Source organism: Osmerus eperlanus, chromosome 3, assembly GCF_963692335.1.
Source record: "Osmerus eperlanus chromosome 3, fOsmEpe2.1, whole genome shotgun sequence".
In the NCBI taxonomy this organism is placed as follows: Eukaryota; Metazoa; Chordata; class Actinopteri; order Osmeriformes; family Osmeridae; genus Osmerus; species Osmerus eperlanus.
In genome coordinates, this window is record NC_085020.1 from 18,865,568 (window position 1) to 18,889,569 (window position 24,002).

A 24,002-nucleotide genomic window follows, 5' to 3' on the forward strand; every position below is an offset into this window, starting at 1 on the left:
GAAATAGTTGTTTTCTGCAAGCTAGTTCACTCGTGTAAAGTAAACCCATGTGTAGTCCTATGGTTGCCATGGATACTACAAACAAACTTTGCTAAAGAATCATAAACGTCATCAACACGCAGCGCGACGATCTGAACAACTGTTCCGCCAGTACAATCAATATCAATTAAACAGGCTCTGGCATATACATATTTCTGCAAGCTAGTTCACTCTGTAAAGTAAACCCATGTGTAGTCCTCTGGTTGCACTACTCATTTTGGAGCTTTTAACATGGAGCAAAGGCAATGTCAGAAGATGACTTTAGTCGGTGATTCATTAGAACATTTGTTGTCTAGCTCTTCAATCTCTCAGCAAAATGTAGGCTAATTATTTGGCTAAAGGATGCCACACGTATCAGACAGAAGTTGTTCTATAAATTCGTAGCCCGACATTAAAAACATTTATAGTCGGTTGACTGATCGCGTTGTTGTACCCAGTCAAAGGAATAAACACACAGGAACATCATGAACATTCAATGGTCTTGCCAGTTATCCTGGCAAAACATGTAGCATAATATTCTTTATTTATTGCCAGGACACGGTCCAAGTAGCCTAGGCATACATAACATTGAAAGCTAATTCGTTTGGAATTTCTAGGCTATTGATGTTACATGTTGATGTTCAGCCTATTCAATTTAACAACTTCAGAAGGACAAGACATAGCCTGACGTTGTCATACTCATAATTCTAGTCAGAATATGAGTCTGAGAACTCTCCGTTGGGCTGTGACTATGGGGCGTGTTTCAAACGAACCTGCAAAACAAATGCCTCTTCGCTCAATTGGATAGATCTACAACCAATCAGAGCAACGTAGTATGTTAACTTTGACCGAATCCCGTAGGAAGGACGGCAAGAACATATTTTCCATCGACAAATGCCTTGATTGCGTTTCTCTGTTCCTCTTTCAAAATTAATGCGCTGTTGATGTCTTCTAAAACAGACTCGATGGCAGAATCATAACATCCCAGATCTCCAGCGGTAGCCATGTTTGTTCAAAACGAATTCAACTTAAGCGCTCTTTTGTGACGTGGGTGATTACGTTACTGTTGATCATCTGTCCATCATCTTATAAAGCCCGCCCTGGCAATTTCATTGGTCCGCCCAGATTCTGGTTTTCTGTAGTTGTCCCCAATACGAGACCCTCCAGACCCAACTTCCCGACCAAATTTTTTTGTGGGCGGAACGAAGTTGGGCTGGCAGCCAGGCTAAACAAGACAGGCAGTAGACTGTTATCCTTATTTAACCCTTGTGTTATCTTCGGGTCGTTCTGACCCATCAGTCATTGTGACCCACCGTCGTATTGCGACAACTTTACCGCATACAAAAACAAAGTGAAGCATTTTCTTTTAACCGTTGGGCTGTCTCAGACCCCCCACATTGCGAAGGTTAAAAGAAAATTATTTTTATTTGTTTTTGTATTGGGTAAAATTGGGTAAACACAACGATGGTTCGTTATGAACCTTTGGGTCATGTGACCTGAAGGCAGCACGAGGGTTAAGTGGCTTGTCACTGCCTGAAGTGCCTACTTATCTATTCTTCCTATGAACCCGGTTATGACTGTTTTAAACAAGCACCGGTTGGCTACACACCTCATGCCGGGCTTTTACAGATGTGTGTATTGGCACTTTGAAAGGTTTGAATTATTATATCCACATATCAATGTATAATTATTAAATCCACTGCAACAATAGGACAAAGGAACACCAACAAAATGTGAATAGCCTACAAACAATAAGCATACTACTGTAGTATAACTGTAACAGGCTAGAGGCTATTCTAGGTTTTAAAACTGGTGGTCGTAGCACTCTATCTAACCACTCATTCAGGTGCTTTCTCGAGTGTTTGCAACCAACTACCGCACACGTCGTTCCCGAACCACTTTTCTTCATGTTGTAAATTGTATATCCTCTTTGTCACTGCGATATCAGTGCTTTGTCGGCACAACGGAGCTAGCTAGAAAAACAAACCCAGCCCGCCAGAACGGAAGTGGATTGCATCGAAGGGAGGAGTTTAGGAAGTAGAGCGGAAACGGCTCAAAAACTTGTCTATAAATTATTTGATTGTACTGGCGGAACAGTTGTTCAGATCGTCGCGCCGCGTGTTGATGACGTTTATGATTCTTTATCAAAGTTTGTCTGTAGTATCCATGGCAACCAGAGGACAACATATGGGTTTACTTTACACGAGTGAACTAGCTTGCAGAAAACAACTATTTCGTATTATATCAAAAGTAAGTTTTCTTACCAGTTAACAGAAACAACACCATGGTATTCACTTTGAAAGCTGCTACTTTAGCTAATTCAAAAAGCTAGTCAACAGCTCCCTCATGTTAGCTAGCTTTGACAAAAAAATTCTGACAAAGTTTAGTTTGAAGGCGTTTTGTCTGAGAATTATGTCGTTTAGTTTGAGAGCGTTTTGTCTGAGAATGACGCAGTTTAGTTTGAGAACGTTTTGTCTGAGAATTATGTCGTTTGGTTTGAGAGCGTTTTGTCTGAGAATTATGTCGTTTGGTTTGAGAGCGTTTTGTCTGAGAATGACGCCGTTTAGTTGAGAGCGTTTTGTCTGAGAATGACGCCGTTTAGTTTGAGAGCGTTATGTCTGAGAATGATGTTGTTTGGTTTGAGAGCGTTTTGTCTGAGAATGACGCCGTTTAGTTTGAGAGCGTTTTGTCTGAGAATGACGCCGTTTAGTTTGAGAGCGTTTGGTCTGAGAATGATGTTGTTTGGTTTGAGAGCGTTTTGTCTTAGAATGACGCCGTTTAGTTTGAGAGCGTTTTGTCTGAGAATTACGCTTTTTAGTTTGAGAGCGTTTTGTCTGAGAATAATGGTGTTTGGTTTGAGAGCGTTTTGTCTGAGACTGAAGCCGTTTCGCCTGAGTCTGACTACTTTTGGTATGAGACTTGACGCCTTTTCGTTTGAGTCTGACACTTGAGTCTGAGATCTGAGGATGTCCTAAAATGAACACCGTACAATAGACCCATTATCACCCTACGTCACACGACTTCAAGAAGGCTCAACTGCGCATGTCAGTGGCAAAAGACGAACTTCTCCCGGGTATATTACACTTAGGGTGTCGATCAGGTAATATACAGTATATCTCTGGCCACTGGATTGCAGGGCTTGACATTAACTTTTTGAGGCACTTGTCATTTGGACAAATAGGCTACATTTACGTTTCACTTGTCCATGCACAAAAGTCACATGTCCCCCCAGACCTTTAAAAAGTTCAGATGAGCTAAAACACTTGATGACCGGCGCAGGGAAATGCGCGTCTAGTGTAAACAGCCTCGCCCCCGAATTTTACATTTAGGGCGTTTCACGGCGCTTCACAGTGTGTCCCCCACCCGCACAGCTGCGGCTTGTTTTCAAATCAGCTGAGCCCCAGATTCTTTTGTTTTTAATAGTTTTAAGATTTCTTTTTGTTCATTAAAATGCATGTGTTGTACTCCCTCCTCGTCTCCGGTCTCCTGAATTTTGTCTTCTCAGCCCTTGGTCTCTCTGGATTGCCACAACAAACACACACACAGGCTACTAGTCAAAGGTTTGTAGCCTACTCATTCAAAGATTTTACATTTACATTTAGTCATTTAGCGGACGCTCTTATCCAGAGCGACTTACAGTAAGTACAGGGACATTCCCCCCGAGGCAAGTAGGGTGAAGTGCCTTGCCCAAGGACACAACGTCATTTTGCCTGGTAGGGAATCGAACCGGCAACCTTCTGATTACTAGCCCAATTCCCTAACCGCTCAGCCACCTGACTCCCATTTTACTGACTGTTCTCTATATTATAGAAAAATAGTGGGGACATTAAATCTGTAAGACACCACACTAAATTGTAAAAAATAAATAATAACAATTACACTTTTGACATTCTCTTAAATAGGCCTAACTTTTCAATATAACATATACTCGGAACTTGTTGGCTGCTATTAATGAACTCCGCTTGATTCAAACAAATAGCTGATTTAATAATATACAGTAGGCTGTAGGGGGTTTAAATATTGTCCAAACAACCAAAACTAATTCCCTTATGGTTTAAAGGAAGATGGGAAACTGAACAGTGTATTAGCATGAACCAAATAATGCCAATACAAATTGAATTAATTATTTGACTTATCAGACCACTTATTGAATTTTACTTATCAAAATATGACTAGCAATGCCAAGTAAGTTACACAATGGGGCGTGAGAGCCATCAAGTAGAGAGTCCGTCCAGAAACTCCCGACTTTAGCATATGAGAGGTGGGGGCAGGTTGACACCCACCCTTACAATCCTCCCTCTTGGACACAAAAGCACAAGCAAAAGCTGCAGTGTCCATCGTGTGATAACCTGCATCCATAGGAGAGAGGAAGTTGATTGCAGACAGGTCAGCATTGAGATTCTAATGACCATGGCTATTGCTCAGAGGATCACTTGTGGACCATGGCTATTGCTCAGAGGATCACTTGGAAGAACCATTATCTATTGGCATGTAGACGTGCCCTTGGTTAGCATATTCCTGCTACTTAAGTCCTTGTCCTGTTGCAGAACAACACACTTGAAGCACAGCCAGTACCGCCGCTCCCATAACGCGCACTGTGCGCAGGGCACCAAGTCCTGAGGGGGGCACCAAAAAATAGCCAACTGAAAATCATCATAGTTATAATAATTATAATGCCGATATTATTTCAGTATAGAAATATTAGGCACCTTTTATGCATGCATATCACAAAACAAGCAGAACAAGATATATATTTAATTGCTCAAAACAAGTTACGATGATGCCCCCCCCCCCAAACAAATACACACTCAAGCTCGACGTGGGTGCTCTTGCTATCTCAGTGGCATGACGAACTCTGACAGGCTAGGTCACGTCAACTCGAAAATGGCCTCTAAAAGACCACAGGAATCAGGGTCAGAAAAAAAAAAACTGAGAGATGATGCCCGTGCATCACTTTCAGGTAAGTCGATGTTTAATCATTGTTAAATACGGGAAATGTGCTGCTAATTTAATGGTTAGCCTATACATACACCTCGAACTAGCTGACGTTGTTGCTAGCACACTCAAATAAGTTATAACTTAGGTGCAAGCTAAATTGAGATTTTACTGTTAAACATTATGCATTTTACAAGTAGGCCTAACTGACGCCAGCTAGATGTTACTTTACTTTACATTCTATTATGCTTTTATATGAGATTAATCAAATAGTTGATAAATAAAGGGGGAGAGCACCTTGGCTGCATCCTGCATGCTTTCAGTTTTAAATGTTTATAATTGTTTCGGTATAAGATTCTTTGTTTGAATATTTTGTCTTTCTATACTGATCCTTTTTCGTTGTATTTCTACTGCATGCCTTATCAAATAATGGATAAAAAATTATTTGGTCAGACTTTTGTACTTATTATGGTGCACAATAAGCCTTTGAACACTAAATTTAATTTATTTTGTGGGGGTGAGGTACATTTGAGTATGTTACTTTAGGGCAACAACATGCAATAACGGTAGTAAATGGTAAAAATACATTTGATTGAAGATTCATATTTATTTCAATGTTTTTATCACATTTCATGAAAGTACTTATTAAAAAACACAATAAATGGAAACATCTGTACTGAAAAAACAAGACAGTGGCTGTCAATTATACTTTTAGAGGAGGTTTGTTACCTACAAGCAACAACGCGCAACAAAGGAAAACACTTTTACAAAATTAATATTCATTTAAATTTTTACATTAGGAATTCACACAGTGGCTCTAAAAGAGATTGGCATTTCAATTTCATTGTATAAAAAAAAAACAGATAAACAGTAATGCTTTTTGTATCATTAGGTCAACAGCTTCACTGTGTGTGGAAGTCAAAAAAGCAGTTTTTCTCAGGAGTGTTAACTTTTCTCAGTGTCTGACTTCTCACTCTCCCTTTACCATAGAACATTGATGTGTTCATTCTCTAAACACAGAAAAAGGAACATTTTATTAAATTGGGTATATGGAAATGAACAGATACACCTGTGTACCTGAATGTGTGGGTACATGCACGCAAGCACATCCACTGACATGGATGTGTTTCTTACATTATCGGGACACTACCAATAGCTAAATCAATAAATAAAGTATAAAATATTGTTATTTATCATGTTAATCTCCAAAACAAGTTATGTAGTGGTAGTTAGTAAAATAATTATTTATTTACTGACATCTGTGTCATTTTATAAACATGCATGGCTACATGGAATCCTCAGTCCACTATTGCATGTTGTTGATTTGAGGCAACATAGCTATTTTGTCAATTTACTCAATACATATTTGATGGAAATATAAAAACATTATACAAATCATAACTTACTCAAGATTGTGAAAATATTTTTTAGTTGATGAAAATCTTCAGGAAAATGCCCCTTTTAGACAGTTTTGGGGACACCAAAAACATGGCTGCCGTGAATGCTATATGTTAAGGAAAGGGGTTTAAAAAAAAGGAGGGACAGGTCATGTGATCAAATGTAAGCACACTATTGGTTTCCTTTACTTCCTTTCTTTTACAAAGAGCATTTTTAATTGGTGACTGTCTTTTGTAAGTTTGTCATACTGGGGGGAAAAGAGTATGTTACCCTGAAGCAACACTATGCAATACAGGGTTAATGCAGGGTCTATTCTGAGATATGTGCAAGGAGAAGCATGTGACCAAGACAAAGATGCAGACAAGGAGCAACCGTCTTGCAGGTCTGTAGACTCTACAATACCAAGCCCTGATGATCAACAACAACCCTCAACCAGCAGTTTAGGGACAGATCCGCAGAGAACCACCACCTCTGATAGCACAAGTCCTGTCATTGAGAGTCCATCAGCAGGTGACAATGTAGAGACCTGTGTGCCCCCTCCAACTGATCCTGCTCTTTGACCGCCATTAGTTTTACACACGTATCGTGTTGAAATGGTACAAAGAGGTCCGTTTAAAATCCCATCAGATTTTAATTTCCCAAGGGGACTAGATGGCAGGGCTTTCATAGTAGTCTACAATTCAAAACACTCTCAAATGGAGAGAAAGTCATGAGAAGTTGGCTTGTTTACTCGCAACAAAGCAATGTTGTGTTCTGTTTTGCGTGTAAGCTTTTCAGTTTGAAACCTATAAAGCTGACTGCAGATGAGGGCTACAGTGACTGGTCCAACATAAACAGTAGATTGAAGAGTCATGAATGTAGCTCAGACCATGCCCAGTGCATGTTTAAATGGAGAGAACTGGACATGCGTTTACAGAAAAATATGACAATAGACTACCAGGAACTGACATTGCTGGAGGCAGAAAAAAGAAGGTGGCGAGATGTTCTCAAACGCTTACTTCAAATAACCCTATCTCTTGCCTCAAGGAATTTGCCATTTAGAGGCTCTTCACAGTGTCTGTATGAGACAGACAATGGCAACTTCTTAAAGGAAGTGGAGCTTTTAGGCAGTTTTGATGCTGTGATGGAGAACCACCTGACCAAGATAACTGATGAAAGCTCCAGAACGCATTATCTTGGACAGCAGACACAAAATGAACTGATCCAGATCATCTCCACCAAAGTATTACAAACAATCCAGACACAGATTCAGGAAGCAAAATATTTCTCAATAATTCTTGACTGTACACCTGATATAAGCCACAAGGAACAAATGTCCCTCATTGTGCGCATTGCTGATTTGGTGCCAAAGCCAAATATCAAGGAGTATTTCCTTGGGTTATGGAGGTGGTTGAAACAACTGGCCTGAAACTGTCTACTGTCCTTCTAGACAAGTTGAAGGAACTCAACATTCCGTTTGATAATTGCCGCGGACAGGCCTATGATAATGGAGCAAACATGAAGGGGAAGAAGCAAGGAGTTCAGGCCCGACTGCTACAATGTAATTCAAGGGCGTTGTTTGTTCCTTGCGCAGCTCATTCGATGAATCTTAGCTGATGCTGCCAAGTTGTCCAGGGATGCCACTGGCTTTTTTGGCTATTTGCAGAAGCTATTTTGTTTCTTCTCAGGAGCTACACAGCGATGGAGCATCTTGACAAAACACGTCAACCTGACTGTGAAATCATGGAGTGATGTGAGGTGGGAGAGCAGGCTTAACTCTTTGATACACAAGCTATGCTTACCCCCTCTAATACACAACATGGGTCTAAAATGACCCGCATTCATTTCCTATGGTATTTCATGTATGGCTGAGTGTTTCTTTGCTATATTTTTTTAAACAATTAATTTGTGTTCTCCGCTTGCACGTGTAGGTGCGAACCATCTGGTCCATTGTGTCCACTCCCCCTTTGGTTTTATTGTAGTACTGGATAACTTCTGGCTTTTTCTTTACGCTGTTGTCATCCACTACTCTGCTGTCATGCATGGTGCTCAGGAGGACAACAGCCTTTCCCTTCTTTGGCACATAGCTCACCATGGTCATGTTGCCATTGAATCCAAATTCTGAGCTATGCTTCTCTCTTAGTTTGGATGGCTTCATGACAGGCGGTATATCTGGCTTGTTTTGGCGAAGAGTCCACACAATGGTCAGGTTCTTCTCAAGCAGCTTCTCAGCCAAAGGGACACTGGTGAAGAAGTTGTCCATTGTGATGTTGCGTCCTATGATAAAAACAAAACAATGGTCAATTTCCTCAACATTCAATTCTCTAAATTCAAACACTAAAATAACTGATTGTTTTGTATTGCATTGTTTTATTCCATTCTTCTCTTTCACTTAGAAATAAATACATTTTCCACAATGGATATTAAAAATAATATACACTATGAAAGAGTGGAACAATGATCTAGGTATGCTAGAATTTCAAGAGTATATTCACTCCTGTATTCTATATTCACCTGTCTGCCTGATTCCATAGCACAACTGTTGGACGATGTTCTCTCCAAGGTTCCGCTGAACCTCCTCTCCTGGCTGTCTCCCTGTGTAGACCATTCCATCAATCGCATGAGGGATCCTCGCATCGCACATCCAGAAGATTTTGATTCCATATTTTGCAGGCTTGCTGGGCATATATTGCAAGAACCTGCACCTGCCCCGGAATGGCACAAGCTGTTCATCTATGGTGACACAGTCACTGGGGATGAACCGTCTTCGGCAATTGGTCAGGAAACAGTCCCACACGTACCTAAACGCTGCCATGTGATCTGTTTCTTGCCGTAAAGCCCTGGTCCTCTTGTCATCAAACCGTAAAAAGCTGCAGATATCCTCACATCTCCTGAGCCCCATAGTAGCTTTGTACACCGGATTTTGAAGTGGATCCAAAAACAGCTCCCGCAAGGCCACATCCCAGCTCTTAAACTGTACAACATTTCAAAGGTTCCTATTCAATTCCATAGTGAATACACATGGGTCATTTTTGACCAATGTGTGTAAAATGTATGTAGAACTACAAAAACTTGGTTTGTATATAAAGTAAGAAAGGAAAAATTAACAGAATGATTTCTGGTAATCAAAAACAATGTATTTAATGAATACCTGGAGTATTACATGATAAAATACATTTATAAAAAAAATATCCAAAGAAACACAAAGCCATGATCGAAATAACATAGGAAATGAATACGGGTCATTTTAGACCCATGTTGTGCATTAGAGGGGTAGTGTTACAAAAATTATTTTTATTCAAAAAGTAAGAAAGAAAAAATGAAAATAAGGACTTGTGATGTTAATTGAGGAATACCTGGAATACTGAACGATTAAATTATTTTTTTGCGAAGATATAGAAGATTTAAACTCTCTCGGGTCACTTTAGACCCATGTTGTGTATCAAAGGGTTAAGAGTGTCACAGCTGCCAGAAGCCAAATCAGAAATGCGCTCATCGAGGCTAGGGAAACAGTCAATGACCCAATCGCAAAAATAGAGGCTCAAGCCCTGGCAGAAGAGGTGGCCTCGTTTAGATTTCTGATCTGTTCTGTGGTCTGGTGTGAAATTCTTACGGACACTAACCAAGTAAACAAGCTTCTGCAGACTAGTTCAATGCAGCTTGACACTGCTGTCAGGCTCATTGACAATGCCAAACCCTCCCTCTCCAGATACAGGCACTCTGGGTTTGCTGAGGCAGTGTCAACCCCCCGAGAAAAAAAAAACGTTAGTTTCTGCCAGTTTGACATTTTATTAAAACGAAAAAGGAAAATCTACTTTGTAAACACAGTACACAGAACAGCCAAAACATACATACACACAAGTATTGGAATGTGCAAAATCTTCGTAGAAATTAAATAGTCATCCATAAATACAAACTTAAAAGCAGAAGTATACAAGTAAGCAATCTTACTTGCAAATAGCCAAAATAAACAACGTTTATTCGAGGGCGGCGTTTATTCGAAGAAATACAGTATTAAACTCTTCCCTCAAAGCAATTCAGGGAAACTGATAAATATTAAGCAAGTCTATTTATAATCAACTATTTTGGTTATTTGTAAAAACTACTGAGCAAAAACTAGTGAAAGAGAAACTAAAATGCTATTTGTAGCAGGTGCCTGTTTCCCACCTGCTACCACAATGTACATCATACCTCAACTATAATGGCTAGGATTACTTTTTTGTATTTAAGTGAAACTGTTATATTTGGTTAAGTTATAATCTTTAGAATCTCTACTCACTCCCATCCAGATTCGGAAGAGTTTCTCTTCCCTGTGAAGAGAGACTCATTCCCCCCCCCCCCCACTCAATGAGGGCTGTAATCTCATCAGCAGTCCCTGAATAAAATATTTACGTAAAGATAAGAATTTGATCGATATGACATTTGAAAATGGAGATATATAACAGATAACAAAGCTAAAAAATGGTCCCTCTACCTGCAATTTTACGTTTTCTGTAGCCCTTGCTAACTTACCTAATGTCAACTAGTGTCTGCACTGCACTGAGATGCTAGCTAGGTTATCGAAAAGTCGGAGCAAATTTATAAATGAGCAGCTTCATTAATAAAATAAGTACCTTTTCAGCGACTACACTGCCTATTTCTCTTCACATTTGAATTCAGGTGCTGATTTACACGTACCGTTTAGCTGAAATCTGAAAAGTAAAAACTTACAATTGTGAAGTTTGTCCGCCTCTCTTGACATCTTGCAATGACTTCTGGGAAATCAGAAGCGTTCTCGCTGGCCAAGTCATCATCCGATGCATCCTCGACAAAAGGGGAGGATCAGGAACATTTCCGGGTATTTTTGGCGTTCTTGGTGACTCGTGTTCTTTGGATTGGAACTGTACTTGGGCAATGGAAGATGACTTCAAACGAGTTCGCAAGAACGGAAAAAAACATGGATTGATAAACAGCCATAGGCTGTCCTAGAAGTTGCTAAATTACGTCATCGCCTAATTTGCATAATTGTCACAGCCGCTGTGTGGGAGAGGAATAGCATTGTTGGAGAGACAAAAAGTAAAAACACCCTAAATATGTTTAGAACTACAAATGAATTTTCTTCTGTTGATTGTTGAGGTTTTTTGGAATTGACAAAGGCCATCAAATCTCTAAATACCTTCATGACTTAATGCTTTGTCTATACCCACATTAGGCTACATAAATGATTTATTTGTGTGACAGTGAAGAAACGTTTACATTTACATGTATTTATGTACAGTATTTATTTTGCTGCGGGAACAACGGTGGCTTAGCACATGCGTGATTCATTTCCAGTCTGGATGCGGAGTGTGTGGGTCTGCTGCTGTCTTCAGCTGGGACTGTTGCGCGAGGCTATTGTGAGACTGACCACCTGTGAGTGCTTCGGGAAGCGGAGGAGCTCACCGCAGCACCCGTTGCTCGTTGAGGACAGTACTGCATAGGGTGACCAGACGTCCTCTTTTACCTGGACATGTCCTCTTTTTGAGACCTAAAAAATGCGTCCGGCAGGGATTCCAAAATCGTCCGGGATTTTGCCTCGTCCAGGGCTGGACTGGCCATCTGGCATGTGGGCCGACGCATTTTTGGGCCGAATCGCCAATATAATTCATGTGATTTCTTTTTTTTTTTGTGGTCGGGCCGGCCCAAAAAGAACTGACAGCCGCCTATTGGTATAAATTGTTTTGGTCGGGCCGGCCCATAGAGAACTGACAGCGGCCCATTGGTTAATTTTCTTTATTGGCACTGGCCTGACCCAATCAAATCCAGGAACCCCCTTCCCCTGATTCATAATATCGCCTCCCGCAGGCCTTGAGACACGAGCTGTTGGCTAATGCGTATGCTGGTTTAGCATTGTTTAAGTTTAGCATCGCTAAAATGGAGAAACAACCACTAAAGCGCAAGGGAGCCGCAGAAAAGTTAAGGGAGAAAAAGATAACAAATCTACAGGTGAATGCCACAAAATGTGCAAAAATTTCGAACATGTTTGGGGGGGGGCTTTAGCTGCTTCAACATAAGCATTACCTGTAGAGGAAGGAGAAGAGGTGTCTGTCTCAGAGGCCGAAACATAGGATACTGACAGAGTCAGGGAAGAAGCCGAGGAGCAGGAGAGTGACCATGACAGGGCCATGGGAGCAAGTGAGGAAAAGATGGAAGAAAGAGTAGTTGACGACGTGGTAAGGAGTAGGCAAATTAACAGGGACTCAGGAAGGGAGGGTGTGTGTGTTGTATTTAGCAGACACTTTTGTCCAAAGCCACAAAATATGAATCTTACAATAATGTAAATTAACAGTAAACAGTTTTAAAAGTTGCTAAGCCAATATTAAGCAAAATAGTTATAATAACAATACAATATCAAATATCAATATGTATATATTTTTTTATACCATATCCAAATCATTACTAAGAATTAATTAATTATTTAAGTGTAAGATCAACAGACAAGTCTTGAAACCCTTCTTGAAGAATCCAAAACTATCACATGAACGCAGAACACTAGGCAACTCATATTATAGAATGCACGCAGATCACGGTGGGTGTGGGCCGCCTGGGCCAAAAATGCCAGGGCCGATTTTTTTGTCCCAGTCCAGCTCTGGCCTCGTCGGATATTTGTGTTTCTCTGGGTCTTTCACCAACTAGGTATTACGCCCTTACAAGTTTTGGAAATGGTATTTCCCTTACGTTCCACCTTATTGCGCGAGTTCTGACTGTAGCGAGAACTGTCATTGGTCAACCGCCTTCTCAGTGTTGCCAGATGCACGATAATTATCCTCCAAATACGATCATGTTGAGCCCTTTGGTATGATACTTCGCCATTTCCAATCTGGCAACAATGTGAGCACCTTGCTGCCTTTGTTATCATTATTGCTTGAATATATGAGGACTGATAAGACAAACTGTCCTCTTTTTCACAAACTCAAATCTGGTCACCCTAGAACTGCAAAACTCACGTCAGAGTCTCCATAACACCAGCAAGTCTCCAACAACTCCGGAAAAAGTCGCTAGATTTGGAAAGTCGCAAGATCTAGCGAGAAAGTCTCTAAATTGGCAACACTGGTGCTGTCAGGCCAAATAAGTGTTCTAGGGCCAAATACTGTCCTACCTGACGTCACAATGCCGTTTCGATGCAAGGACGCGTCCGTCGCTATGCCAACCTTAAATTCCTGAGATACTTACGCGTGCTAGTAGGAAACTGTCATGGTTGCTTTACTGGTTTACTACGTAGGAAGTTTTGTATTTAGGCTTATTTAAACCAGTTTATTCTACTCTACGATTTAAAGTTTTCACTCGTTCGACATACCCGAGACAGCAACGCGCGCAGGTAGAATCCTATACGTGTTGCCTTCCCGGTCTGTTAAAATTGATGCTTAATAAGTGATTTTTTCGACGAAACAACTAGCTAGCTAGCACTAACTATCGAAGGAGTAAAAACTTTAAATCTTAGAGTAAAATAAACTGGTTTAAATAAGCCTAAATACAAAACTTCCTACCTAGTAACCAGTATAGCAACCATAACAGTTTCCTGCTAGCACGCGTAGATATCTCTGGAATTTAAGGTCGGCATAGCGACAGACGCATCCTTGCATCGGAACAGCATTGTGACGTCAGGTAGGACACTATTTGGCCCTAGGACACTATTTGGCCTGACAGTGCCATCACCATATATCCCTTCCTCTTGTACCTCTATCCATGGACTTGTTGCTTTCGTGTTGAGAGACTTGGAATGATTGACTTGTTAAATAAAAAATGCAGCACTTTAATAGAAACTTTTATAATTGCTGTCTTGTCAGAGCTTATGGCCCTAAAGTTAGCTGTGTCAAACACAGAAAGCAAAAACCTTTGTAGACAATTAAATTGTGGTGAACAAGCTAACTTAGACCTGCCAGTAAAAACGAAACAAACTTAAAAACACTGTATAAATCCACTGGACAGGTTCAAGTGGACACTGCCCCATTACTTGAAACACAAACAACTAGCTCTAGCTAGCTAACATTACTACTCTAGACATAACCACTACTTGATACATTTTGTTTAATTACTTAGACGTCCTGTGATCACATATATATGTTTGGTCTCCAGAAGCCATATCTTTGTGTCGTTCACCCATCCTACCCCTGGTAGAGGACACCGAAACATAAGAAACCAGGACTGTGTCTTCGGATCCGAGTCTTTGGATAATTTTTCACGTTATCTGAATACACACACTCCCAAAAAAAAACAGAAAGGATTTGTTTTTGTCATTCACTTTCGCGTGACTACTAGGTTTAGCAGTAAGACGTGAATGATATTCGTTCTTTGATTACAAGTTACATCAATCTTTGATTTACAAGTTTTGTTACTTTGGTAATTTTTGCAACTTTTGTTTAACTTTTCTTTCAGTACAGTGTAATTGTGTGGCGTGATAATTAAATGCTAGTGTGATCATGACTAAGTTCAAATCAAACAAAGTGTCTTGATGCTTTGTATTGAACCCCCCCCCCCCCCCCCCGTTGAAATGAACGAATGACTCGAAAAGAGATTTGTTCCTATTAATGAACGCGATTCAAAGAACCGTAAAATGTCCGTAAGATGATCCGAACTTCCCATCACTACCGCTCAGCTCCACTCGGCTATTTAAAAAAAAAAGTTTTAAAGGGGAGGCTCGTTGTTTCATGCAGTCATGTGAACACAATGATATTGAGACCATTTTGCTATCGCGAAAGCACAAAATTGATAATACCGTTACGCCTGGGACACCGTTACGCCTGGGACACACTGCCACCTGGGACACACTGCTGCTTCCTTTTTTTTTCGGCGCCCATGTTATCAAATGGGACCGACCACACTGGCTGCGAAGCGCCGTGATTGCCTGCGATCTGCCGCGATTGCCTGCGATCTGCAGTGATCGTTTCGGCAGCTGGTCGAATTTTTTCGCGAGACGCTTGCGAAATCGGCTGCAGGATGATGAAATACACCATCTTAGTTGATATATTTGAATAAAAAAACATGTTATTAAGATTGTACTCCATTAATTGTAGACTACAGTGAACATTTGTAAAGTTGTAGACTTTATAATTACACAATGTTGGTAACGAACAGCCTTTACATGTGGTTACCCTGATGAAAACAAATGAAAATAAACGGATTGATCTGTTGAGCTACCATGCCTGTAGTTGTTTTGTTTGTTTGAGAGAAACGAGTTGTCACGTGTTGCACACAACACACACGCGTGCAGACATAGCCTACCGAGAGAGAACCCCCAAGTCGATTTCTAAAATCAGCATCAAATGAATTCTCGAAGTTGAAAAGCACAGGGAGTTGTATGACCCCCAGCAACAATTTTACAAGGACAATGTAGATAAGTATCAATGCTGGGATATAGCCAATGCCATGTTTATGTACCATGTCAGCGTAAAGGAAAGCTCAGAGTAGCTGAAAGGCTTGGTTACCGGCACAGAGAAATGTGCGTCTGGTGTGAACAGCTTTTGCTCAGTCGTAGACGATCGTGACGCTGCGCGTCCAGGTGCTTCACAGCCAGTGTGTCCCAGGCGTTACATCTCTGGTGGAAATGAATCGGATAGAAATCTGATACTTGCATTTGCGTCTGCCATGTAATCTCACAGATCGTATATTCCCCTTTCAATGCGACTTGTCCATTATTGCAAAAGAGTAATCATGTCATCTAGCGACTTTAGACAACCAATAGCGACTTCTGGCGACATTTTGCAACAATTCATTAACCTCTCAAAATTTCCAGACCCCATTCTCGGCCAAGACCGTTTCTTCTGTTAATTTGTTAAAGAAGATTTGCTGCAGTAACCAAAGAAAGTAAGCAAGGTGAACCACGAAAAGTCTTTTAGAAAATGATTCCCGCTCCACAGTCTGGCATCTACACAATCTTTAGCTCATAAAAAAGAACGATTCGTGCTAAGCTACCAAAAAAAAGTTTGTCGCTGAAATTCCAGTCGATTATCGTTGCGTCTATGTTTTATGCAGAACTAGTTTCTTCAGAGCGTAATAGGATTTTGGTGGCACGGTTCGACACGTGATCGTTCTACACCAATAAGGTAGCTGCTTTTTGTCAACACGGATGGATATGTTTGGCAAATAGTGGATGGGACCTTGCACGTAACAGAAATTCGGCCCCTGACAGTGTTTTGCATGTGATACACTGCGGCTGCAAAAGTGCGTGTGAGACTGGCAGATGATTAGTGATGGGCATTCCGGCTCTTTTTCGTGAGCCGGCTCGTATGGCTCAGCTCACCAAAAAGAGCCGGCTCTTTTGGCTCCCGAACGGCTCTTTAAAAAATACATGTTTTAACTATGAATTTAACTATGATGGGTGTGAAAACAATTTGAATTAAATTATGAAATGGAATCATACTCGACCGTAACCACATATCTTTAAAAATGCATTGATTTGTCATGGCTCTCCTCCGAGTTTTGACTACTCTCTGACTGTGAGTTGGCTCGGCCCTCCCTCATGCAGGATTGACAGGAACAGAATGTGAGGATGATCGTGTGCGCCTCTAAACCTACAAGTATTTTTTTGTAGTTCTTTGAATTAGTCAATTATTTTAAATAAAATTAAAATTAATTATTTCATAATCATTTAGTTTTTATAGGCTGGATTAATCTATTAAAAATAGAGTCTGCTCTTCAGATATGCGAGCCAGCTCACGACGTTCACCTTCAAGAGCGGCTCGTTCGCAAACGACCCATCACTAATGTTCATGTTTTTCTGCAGGACTGTGTTGCACAGACTTATGTCGTTGTTGTAATTGTGCCAACACAAGAAACTGAGGAACTGGGAGATAACTGTCCCGACACTGAGGACTGAGTGTCCTTAATCTGTTATTCTTTATTCAGTTTTGTACAGTTTTATATATCATAGTTCATATTTTTCATTACGATTGTTTTTATGGTTGATCAGTGTTTTCATTTGTGGAAGAATGAATGAATGAACGTTACAACAACGACATAAGTCTGTGTCGTCGTTCCCCCCAGGTTAATGTAATAGCCTAGTTTAATAACTAATGTAATATTGCACATATTTTCGTACTATTTCCCCTAAAACAATAAGGTTAGGCTACTTAGAGACCTTCCACTCATAAAGTATGTTCTAAATGGCAAAAATGGTGCCAATTATTGACGTTGGTCAGTAGCCTATCGATTAAGGTACTCGAAAGCATGTACACTGTCTGCTTAATTTGAGCTTGATAGGCTAAGCAATCTGTAGCAAATAATAACAATAAACCCACTATTTATTAATTAAAACTACTTCTGCATAGTAATGCATCGAAAATACAAACGTAAGCAAAGGCAGCAATCGCTATCGAATCAACAGACATGTGCAATTTAGCTAGCAGGGGAATAATACAGATCACCATTTAATTTAAATTAGCAAGAATATAGACTAATACAATACCAGGCTTAAATTAACTGACAAGTTAGCTATACGACTTCTCAAAGATGCACAATCTCAACTGCGGTGTGAAGCTATTCTCCGACATGCACTCTAACAATCACATAGACGTCCTAAAATTTTGTACAGCCCTATTTCTAATACAATGGCGGCAGAAATGTAGTCGTGGCGGGACGCCACGGCAAAATAAACATAGGAAACACTAACGTGCAAGGTCCCATCCTCTATTTGACAACCATATCCATCCATGTTGACAAAAAGCAGAGGATCACGTGTCGAACCGTGCCACCAAAATCCTATTACGCTCTGAAGAAACTAGTTCTGCATAAAACATAGACGCATCGACAATCGACTGGAATTTCAGCGACAAACTTTTTTTTGGTAGCTTAGCAGGACTCGTTCTTTTTAATGAGCTAAAGATTGTGTAGATGCCAGACTGTCGAGCGGGTTGAAACGATAACAGGGTTCACCATACGGCCTATATTACGTAACAATAAAGAGTTCAGGATTAGCCTACGTCTATATTATTAACAAGTTTTCAATTTACTGTATATTTTGCAAAAGTATACCTTTATTATCCATATGAAAACGTTCAGACAATTTAGTTACCTAATGTAACCTAACAGCCAACCTAAAATAACTCAGCTTTACTCACGTTACCTAGTAAACCATAATATTATCCTTTTTCCTTGACTTGGCTATCACTTTCAACACATTTTACTATTGTATAACCAACCAGAGATCGAAATAATAGATAAACATTCACAAATATACATCTCCACAAATGTACATCTACCAAGTTGAACAATGGATTTTAATGTTTCAAAACCCATTGACACTTCCCTGCTGTATGACTATGTTAAGCCTGTGTTCTGCTCCTCTCTTTCACCAACCGTCTGAATTGCTCCTCCCAAGGTTTCTTCCATTTTTTCTCCTGCAGTGAGTTTTTCTGGGAGTTTTTCCCTGTCTTCCTTGAGGGTTTAGGTTGTTTGAGGGGCAGTTCTATGGGCGTATGTGAAGCCATCTATGACATGCTTGCGTGTAAAAAGGGCTATACAACAATCGTCGTCTTTCGTCTTGTTTACATGCAGCCATCTTTGATTTGTTTGTTTTGTGGCAACAAAGATGAACTTTGATGATGTCCCACTTGACACCTATAAAAAACTCCACAAACACGTTTCTTAATTTTTACCACAGTATTCTTTTACTTGTATCAGGCACATGTCCAGGAAAGGTGGCAATCACGACACTCACGTTACATATCATAGAATATAATTTGCACAAACATTCACACATATACGGAGCCCCTAAAGGGACATGAAACTTTCTGGTGCGCACGAGATACTTTCTGGTGCGCACGAGAAAGTTTGTGGTGCACACGAGAACGTTTGTGGTGCGCACAAGATACTTTATGGTGCGGACAAGATACTTTATGGTGCGCACGAGAACCTTTATGGTGCGCACGAGAAACTTTCTCGTTACCACCCTTAAGTATCTGGTGGATACCGCATGCACAGAGGCTTGCATTAGATCGGCTGTTTTCATGCGTGGAAACGACTTATAAGGACATTAAAAGTTTGCTTGCGAGTCGTCACCACTATATTATCTAGAAAGACATTACAAACGAATTTTGAAGTTGTGTTGTCTGTTTTGGCGCAAGGGATACACCCGTCTTGACCAGGGGTCTCATTTATAAACGTGGCTGTCTCAACATCACATTGTCCACTATGGGTGCAGGAGGAGGAGATGCCATGACTGCATGGAATACAGGATAACATCATATATCCTACCTTTAGATAACTGCAGAACACAGTGTATAACAAAATATATGTCTTTAATAATTTGCATATATCATCATATGTAAAAAAACTGGAAATATACGCTCCGGTGCAATCGTTACACTCTACGTAACGTGCTACAACCTGCTTGACCCCAACCAATCGGGCTTCCAGACTGGCCACTCCACAGAGACTGCCCTCCTTTCAGTCACCACTGCCCTCCAGTCTTCCAGAGCGGCTTCCAGGTCATCTGTCATCATTCTGCTGGACCTTTCTGCAGCGTTTGATACGGTTAACCACCAGATCCTGCTCGCCAGACTTTCTGAGATGGGCATCACTGGCACTGCACTCCAGTGGATCTCATCCTACCTGTCGGGAAGATCCTACCAGGTTTCCTGGGGAGGCAAACTGTCAGGCCCTCACCAGCTCTCCACTGGTATCCCACAGGGCTCCGTCCTTGGACCCCTCCTCTTCTCTCTGTACACCACCTCACTTTGACCAATCATCACCTCCCATGGCTTCTCCTACCACTGCTACGCTGACGACACGCAGCTGTACCTGTCGTTCCCCCCGACAGATCCGGGGATCTCAGCTAGGATTGAGGCCTGCCTGTGGTTTGCATCTCATCAAGCCAACACTGCCTTGTCTACCAGGGAAGACATGTTTTTTTTGTAATGCAGAGATCTGAAGCTCACCCCGGTTTCCAGATGAGTTGTGGTGAAAGTGGAGCTGTATACCTTTTGAAAATTGTGTTTAAGCTCATTCAAGAGCGTAGTTATAAAAAGAGTGGCAAGGCGGTTCAATTGAAAAAAGAATTATGGACAAAAAAGGAACATATTTTGTTCCCCTTGCTCCTTTTAAGAAAACAAGTATTATATCTATTAGAATCAAGACTTTTAACTTAATGAATTGAAACTAATAATGCAACAACATGCTTTCCATTCATTTTAAATGGAGCCAGTCGATTTGCTTGCATGGCGCCTTGTGGGTAGCGATGCGATCCAAGCAGTTCGAGTTGAGATTTTCTCAACTTTATGTAAATGAGGTGCAAGCGATGGCCAATCGGCTTGTTGTTGTGTTTCTTTTCTTGTAACATAGCAACCGTTGGTCATGGTAAACATTTCTAGCTTTCAGTTTCAAAATGGAGGACAAACCGTCTGTGTGGCTGCATACCCAGCCTTGTTTGATACGTCTCTGTATTCGTACAGATGTTAACAAAAAAAATTGGGCATGGCGGAGGGTTGTTGTTGGTGCTGTTTTTTTTATTGTACTTTTAAATTCTGTCTCGTAACAAAACGTAACTATGCTAGCTAGCCCCGTCGGTGGTATATAGGCTACACAACTGGTTACCCTGAGTGCCCGGTGGCATACTGTAACATTTAATCTTTCACCCTGAATAAAATACCTCAAAAAATATAATGCTACATATAGCTAGCGTATTGGATTTCTTGCATCATTTGTGTAAAAGTTGCTTCATCAATATTGTGAGACTGTGTTGGACACTATTAGTGGCGTTCGCGTCCGATTGCGTACTGTAACATTTAATCTTTCACCCTGATTAAAATACAGCCAAAAAAGCCAGAACTAGTGTGTACAGTAGATAACATCATGCTACATCTAGCCAAGTGTTTCCCAACCTTTTTTGAGCCACAGCACATTTTTTACATTTACAAAATCCTGGGGCACACCACCAACCAAAATGACACAAAATGACACTCTAACACAGTACATATTAGATGACCTTTATTATAATACATATAGTTAATAATATAGTTTTTGAATGTATTTATACTTAGTGGGTCTGTTTCGATGAACACAAAATGGACATCCTGGCAGTAATGGTAAAAAGACACACACGAAGCCCTTCCTCAACAGCTCTCAGTCTCTCTTTGTTTTTTAGTTTTTATCGCAGTCAAGCTTGAGAAGCTCAGCTCACACAGATATGTGGTTGAAAACGGGAGCAATGTCAAAATAGCTTTGTTGGATAGCTTTCGCTGTATTGCCTCGAGCTCACCGTCTTTTCTTTTTTCTTTTGTCGACCACTCATACTAGGGCCTTCATCTGGGTCCGAATTTTGTCCAGGGTCCTGTTCGGCATTTGCATTTTCTCTTCTCAAAAACTTCTCCATCACTGTCACTTGCTCGGCTTGCTGTGATCCCAAACTGCCACTGTCACGTGTCGCGACAAGGATGACCCTCCTTACATCTGTAGTGCACTCCGTCGCTGAGTAGTGCTGTCTCAAATGGAACACTTAAATTAACCACTTGGCGGGAAGTGACGGACGCAAATCTGATTGTGACACCCGCGAATCTAAAGGCGAATCTTCTCGCGAGTCATTTCGTCCGCCATTATTTTAGAAATGAAATGCTGCCGAAAGGGCTCCTCCTCTTCCGCTACGTAGCCAATATGGCGCCCGTTTAGGGCGAGTAGTGTCCATCGTTGTACACTGCATTTTTGGACCGTTTGCAGTGCGTCATCCGGGTACTTTCAGTGCACTGAATTCTGCTGGTTCTGTCAGTGTAAGCGCCCTAAGCACCGAAAGTCAGTGCTCGAAGTGCACAGGTGCGCAGTAGAAATAATGTCAAAAAAAAAGAATTAGATTTTTTTTTTATTAGATGATGTTGTAAGAGTCTTCTGATGAAGATAAAGAAGGATTAATTCAAAAAATGTTTTTGTACGTTTTTGGGAAACGTAATAATGCAACGTTGGGCCTAGTTGGGAGCACAATTTCAGCATTTGCTCTCAAACTGTCAAAACAAATACACAAAACAACTAATGGTTAATTTGGTTAAAGTGTGGATTGCTTACATAGCACTATAACAGTACATTTCATTAATAATAATCACCCAACAGTCATATTTTGATGAATCAGAATTTATTAAGAAAAAAAAAGGATAAATATTATAAAAACAGAATGAAAACTTCAAAGACCCCGGGGTCCATTGTTCACGTGCAATGGTAGTCCCAAAAGCAGTTCCTTTCCTCTGAAAAGCAGAGAAGGAGATTGCACTTTCTGCAGAGCGTATTAGAATATCCTTTTATGCAGTGTCTGCAGCGTCCTCTCGTTGTCTTCACCGGAAATGTGCGACCATGTCCCTGCGCACATCCGTTGGTGGTTCACATGCCCTCTTGGCTGGGACCCCATTTGGTGGACCCCCATTACCTGAGGATGGTCTCTTCTGAGCAGTCACAGGTCGCTGAGGTGTCACAGTTATCGATGTCAAAGGGCTCCCACTGGCTGAAGATGGCCACCCTCTCCTTTGTGTGTTGACAGCTGTGTTTGTCAGGATGAGAGAGGAAGCTAGTTGCGCCTGAAAAAGTCTCCTGTTCAACATATTTTTCTTGGGAATATTGAGAGCCTTGCAGTCCCGTTTGTAGAGGAGACAGGCGTTTATCACAGCAATGATAATAGTGTGCCAGAAGATGTAACTATCAGCGGCGCAATTTCATGAGGAACTTGTATTTGGCTCCAAATGAGTCTAGCAAATCCACACCACCCATGTATTTGTTGTATGCACCCACAATATGAGGTCTCTCAAGTTCAATGTAAGATTTGGTGGCTTTGCTCCAGCGTTGAATCTTTTGCACAGGATCAATGCCAGCAAAGGATGACACAAGTGTGACTGCCCTGTTGTCATATCACTTGACAGCGCATATGTTGTGGTTTGGTTGGCTTGTGTTGGTTTGCTCGATGTCCTTACCATCATCATCATTAGTTGGACAATCAGTGGGTCTCTGATTCTCTTTTTCCACTTCCTCAACATTTTCAACCACCTGCTCATCACTCGAATCACTGGTGTCGGATGCCATGTCAACATCACTTTCGCCATTTTGGGATAGCATACTGAAGTAAACTCACCTTGCTGGCGTCATTCTGAAATGGAAATAATAGTTAAAGTATGTTCAAGTATACCTAATTCCAATGCAAATTAATCTTATTCATGCGATACATTCCACTGAAGGCACACAATACTATCTGGCTAGCCTAATGTGCTCTCTACTTAACATTCTAAAAGGAAGATACAACCCCCCAGACCTCTTACATCCCCATATTGCAGACCATTCACACCTGTCCCTGAACAATGCACCATACATACAACCCCCACATTCCAAAACATTTACACTTGTACCTGAACAACCATCCTCCAAAGCATTCCACAAACAGTATCTGCCTTGTGCAACAAGCAGATATTTGGGCAAACAAGCAAAGTACAGATTTAAAAAAACAGTTGACTATATTTCACTTCTAACATAGAAATAACATTGATTTAGAAATCTTCAAATCTGGTCTAAACTGAAAATTATAACAAATAACCCATTTGTAAAGTGTGAATCATCAAATACATTATATTTCTGTAAGTATTTATCCTGTATCTGAACATTCAAGAAGTGTAATGTCTCCATGTAGAGTGCAAGGTGCAATTGCTATTTTAGCTACCATTTGAACCAACGTAAAATTACAACAAAGACAATAC

General features: G+C 40.8%; 1 protein-coding gene across 1 annotated transcript; it reads right to left on the minus strand.

Annotated features, from left to right (window-relative positions):
• Nucleotides 1-7,986: 7,986 nt before the first annotated feature.
• Nucleotides 7,987-9,299, minus strand: LOC134017010 (piggyBac transposable element-derived protein 4-like). Its single transcript, XM_062456255.1, has 3 exons — nt 8,845-9,299; nt 8,230-8,607; nt 7,987-8,021 (listed from the first exon to the last, which is right to left on the minus strand). Exons 1-3 carry the CDS (start codon nt 9,230-9,232, stop codon nt 7,987-7,989), a joined length of 801 nt encoding a protein of 266 aa, XP_062312239.1. The 5' UTR covers nt 9,233-9,299.
• Nucleotides 9,300-24,002: the final 14,703 nt, after the last annotated feature.

Bases quoted from the DNA above. Each gene is read 5' to 3' on its own strand.
- LOC134017010 (XM_062456255.1), bottom strand. From the start codon at position 9,232: ATGGGGCTCAGGAGATGTGAGGATATCTGCAGCTTTTTACGGTTTGAT. The intron at 8,608-8,844 runs GTGAATATAGAA...TTTTTATCATAG, and splicing joins CTATGGAATCAGGCAGACAG to GACGCAACATCACAATGGAC. The intron at 8,022-8,229 runs GTTTAAAAAAAT...ATCGCTGTGTAG, and splicing joins GCGGAGAACACAAATTAATT to CTCCTGAGAAGAAACAAAAT.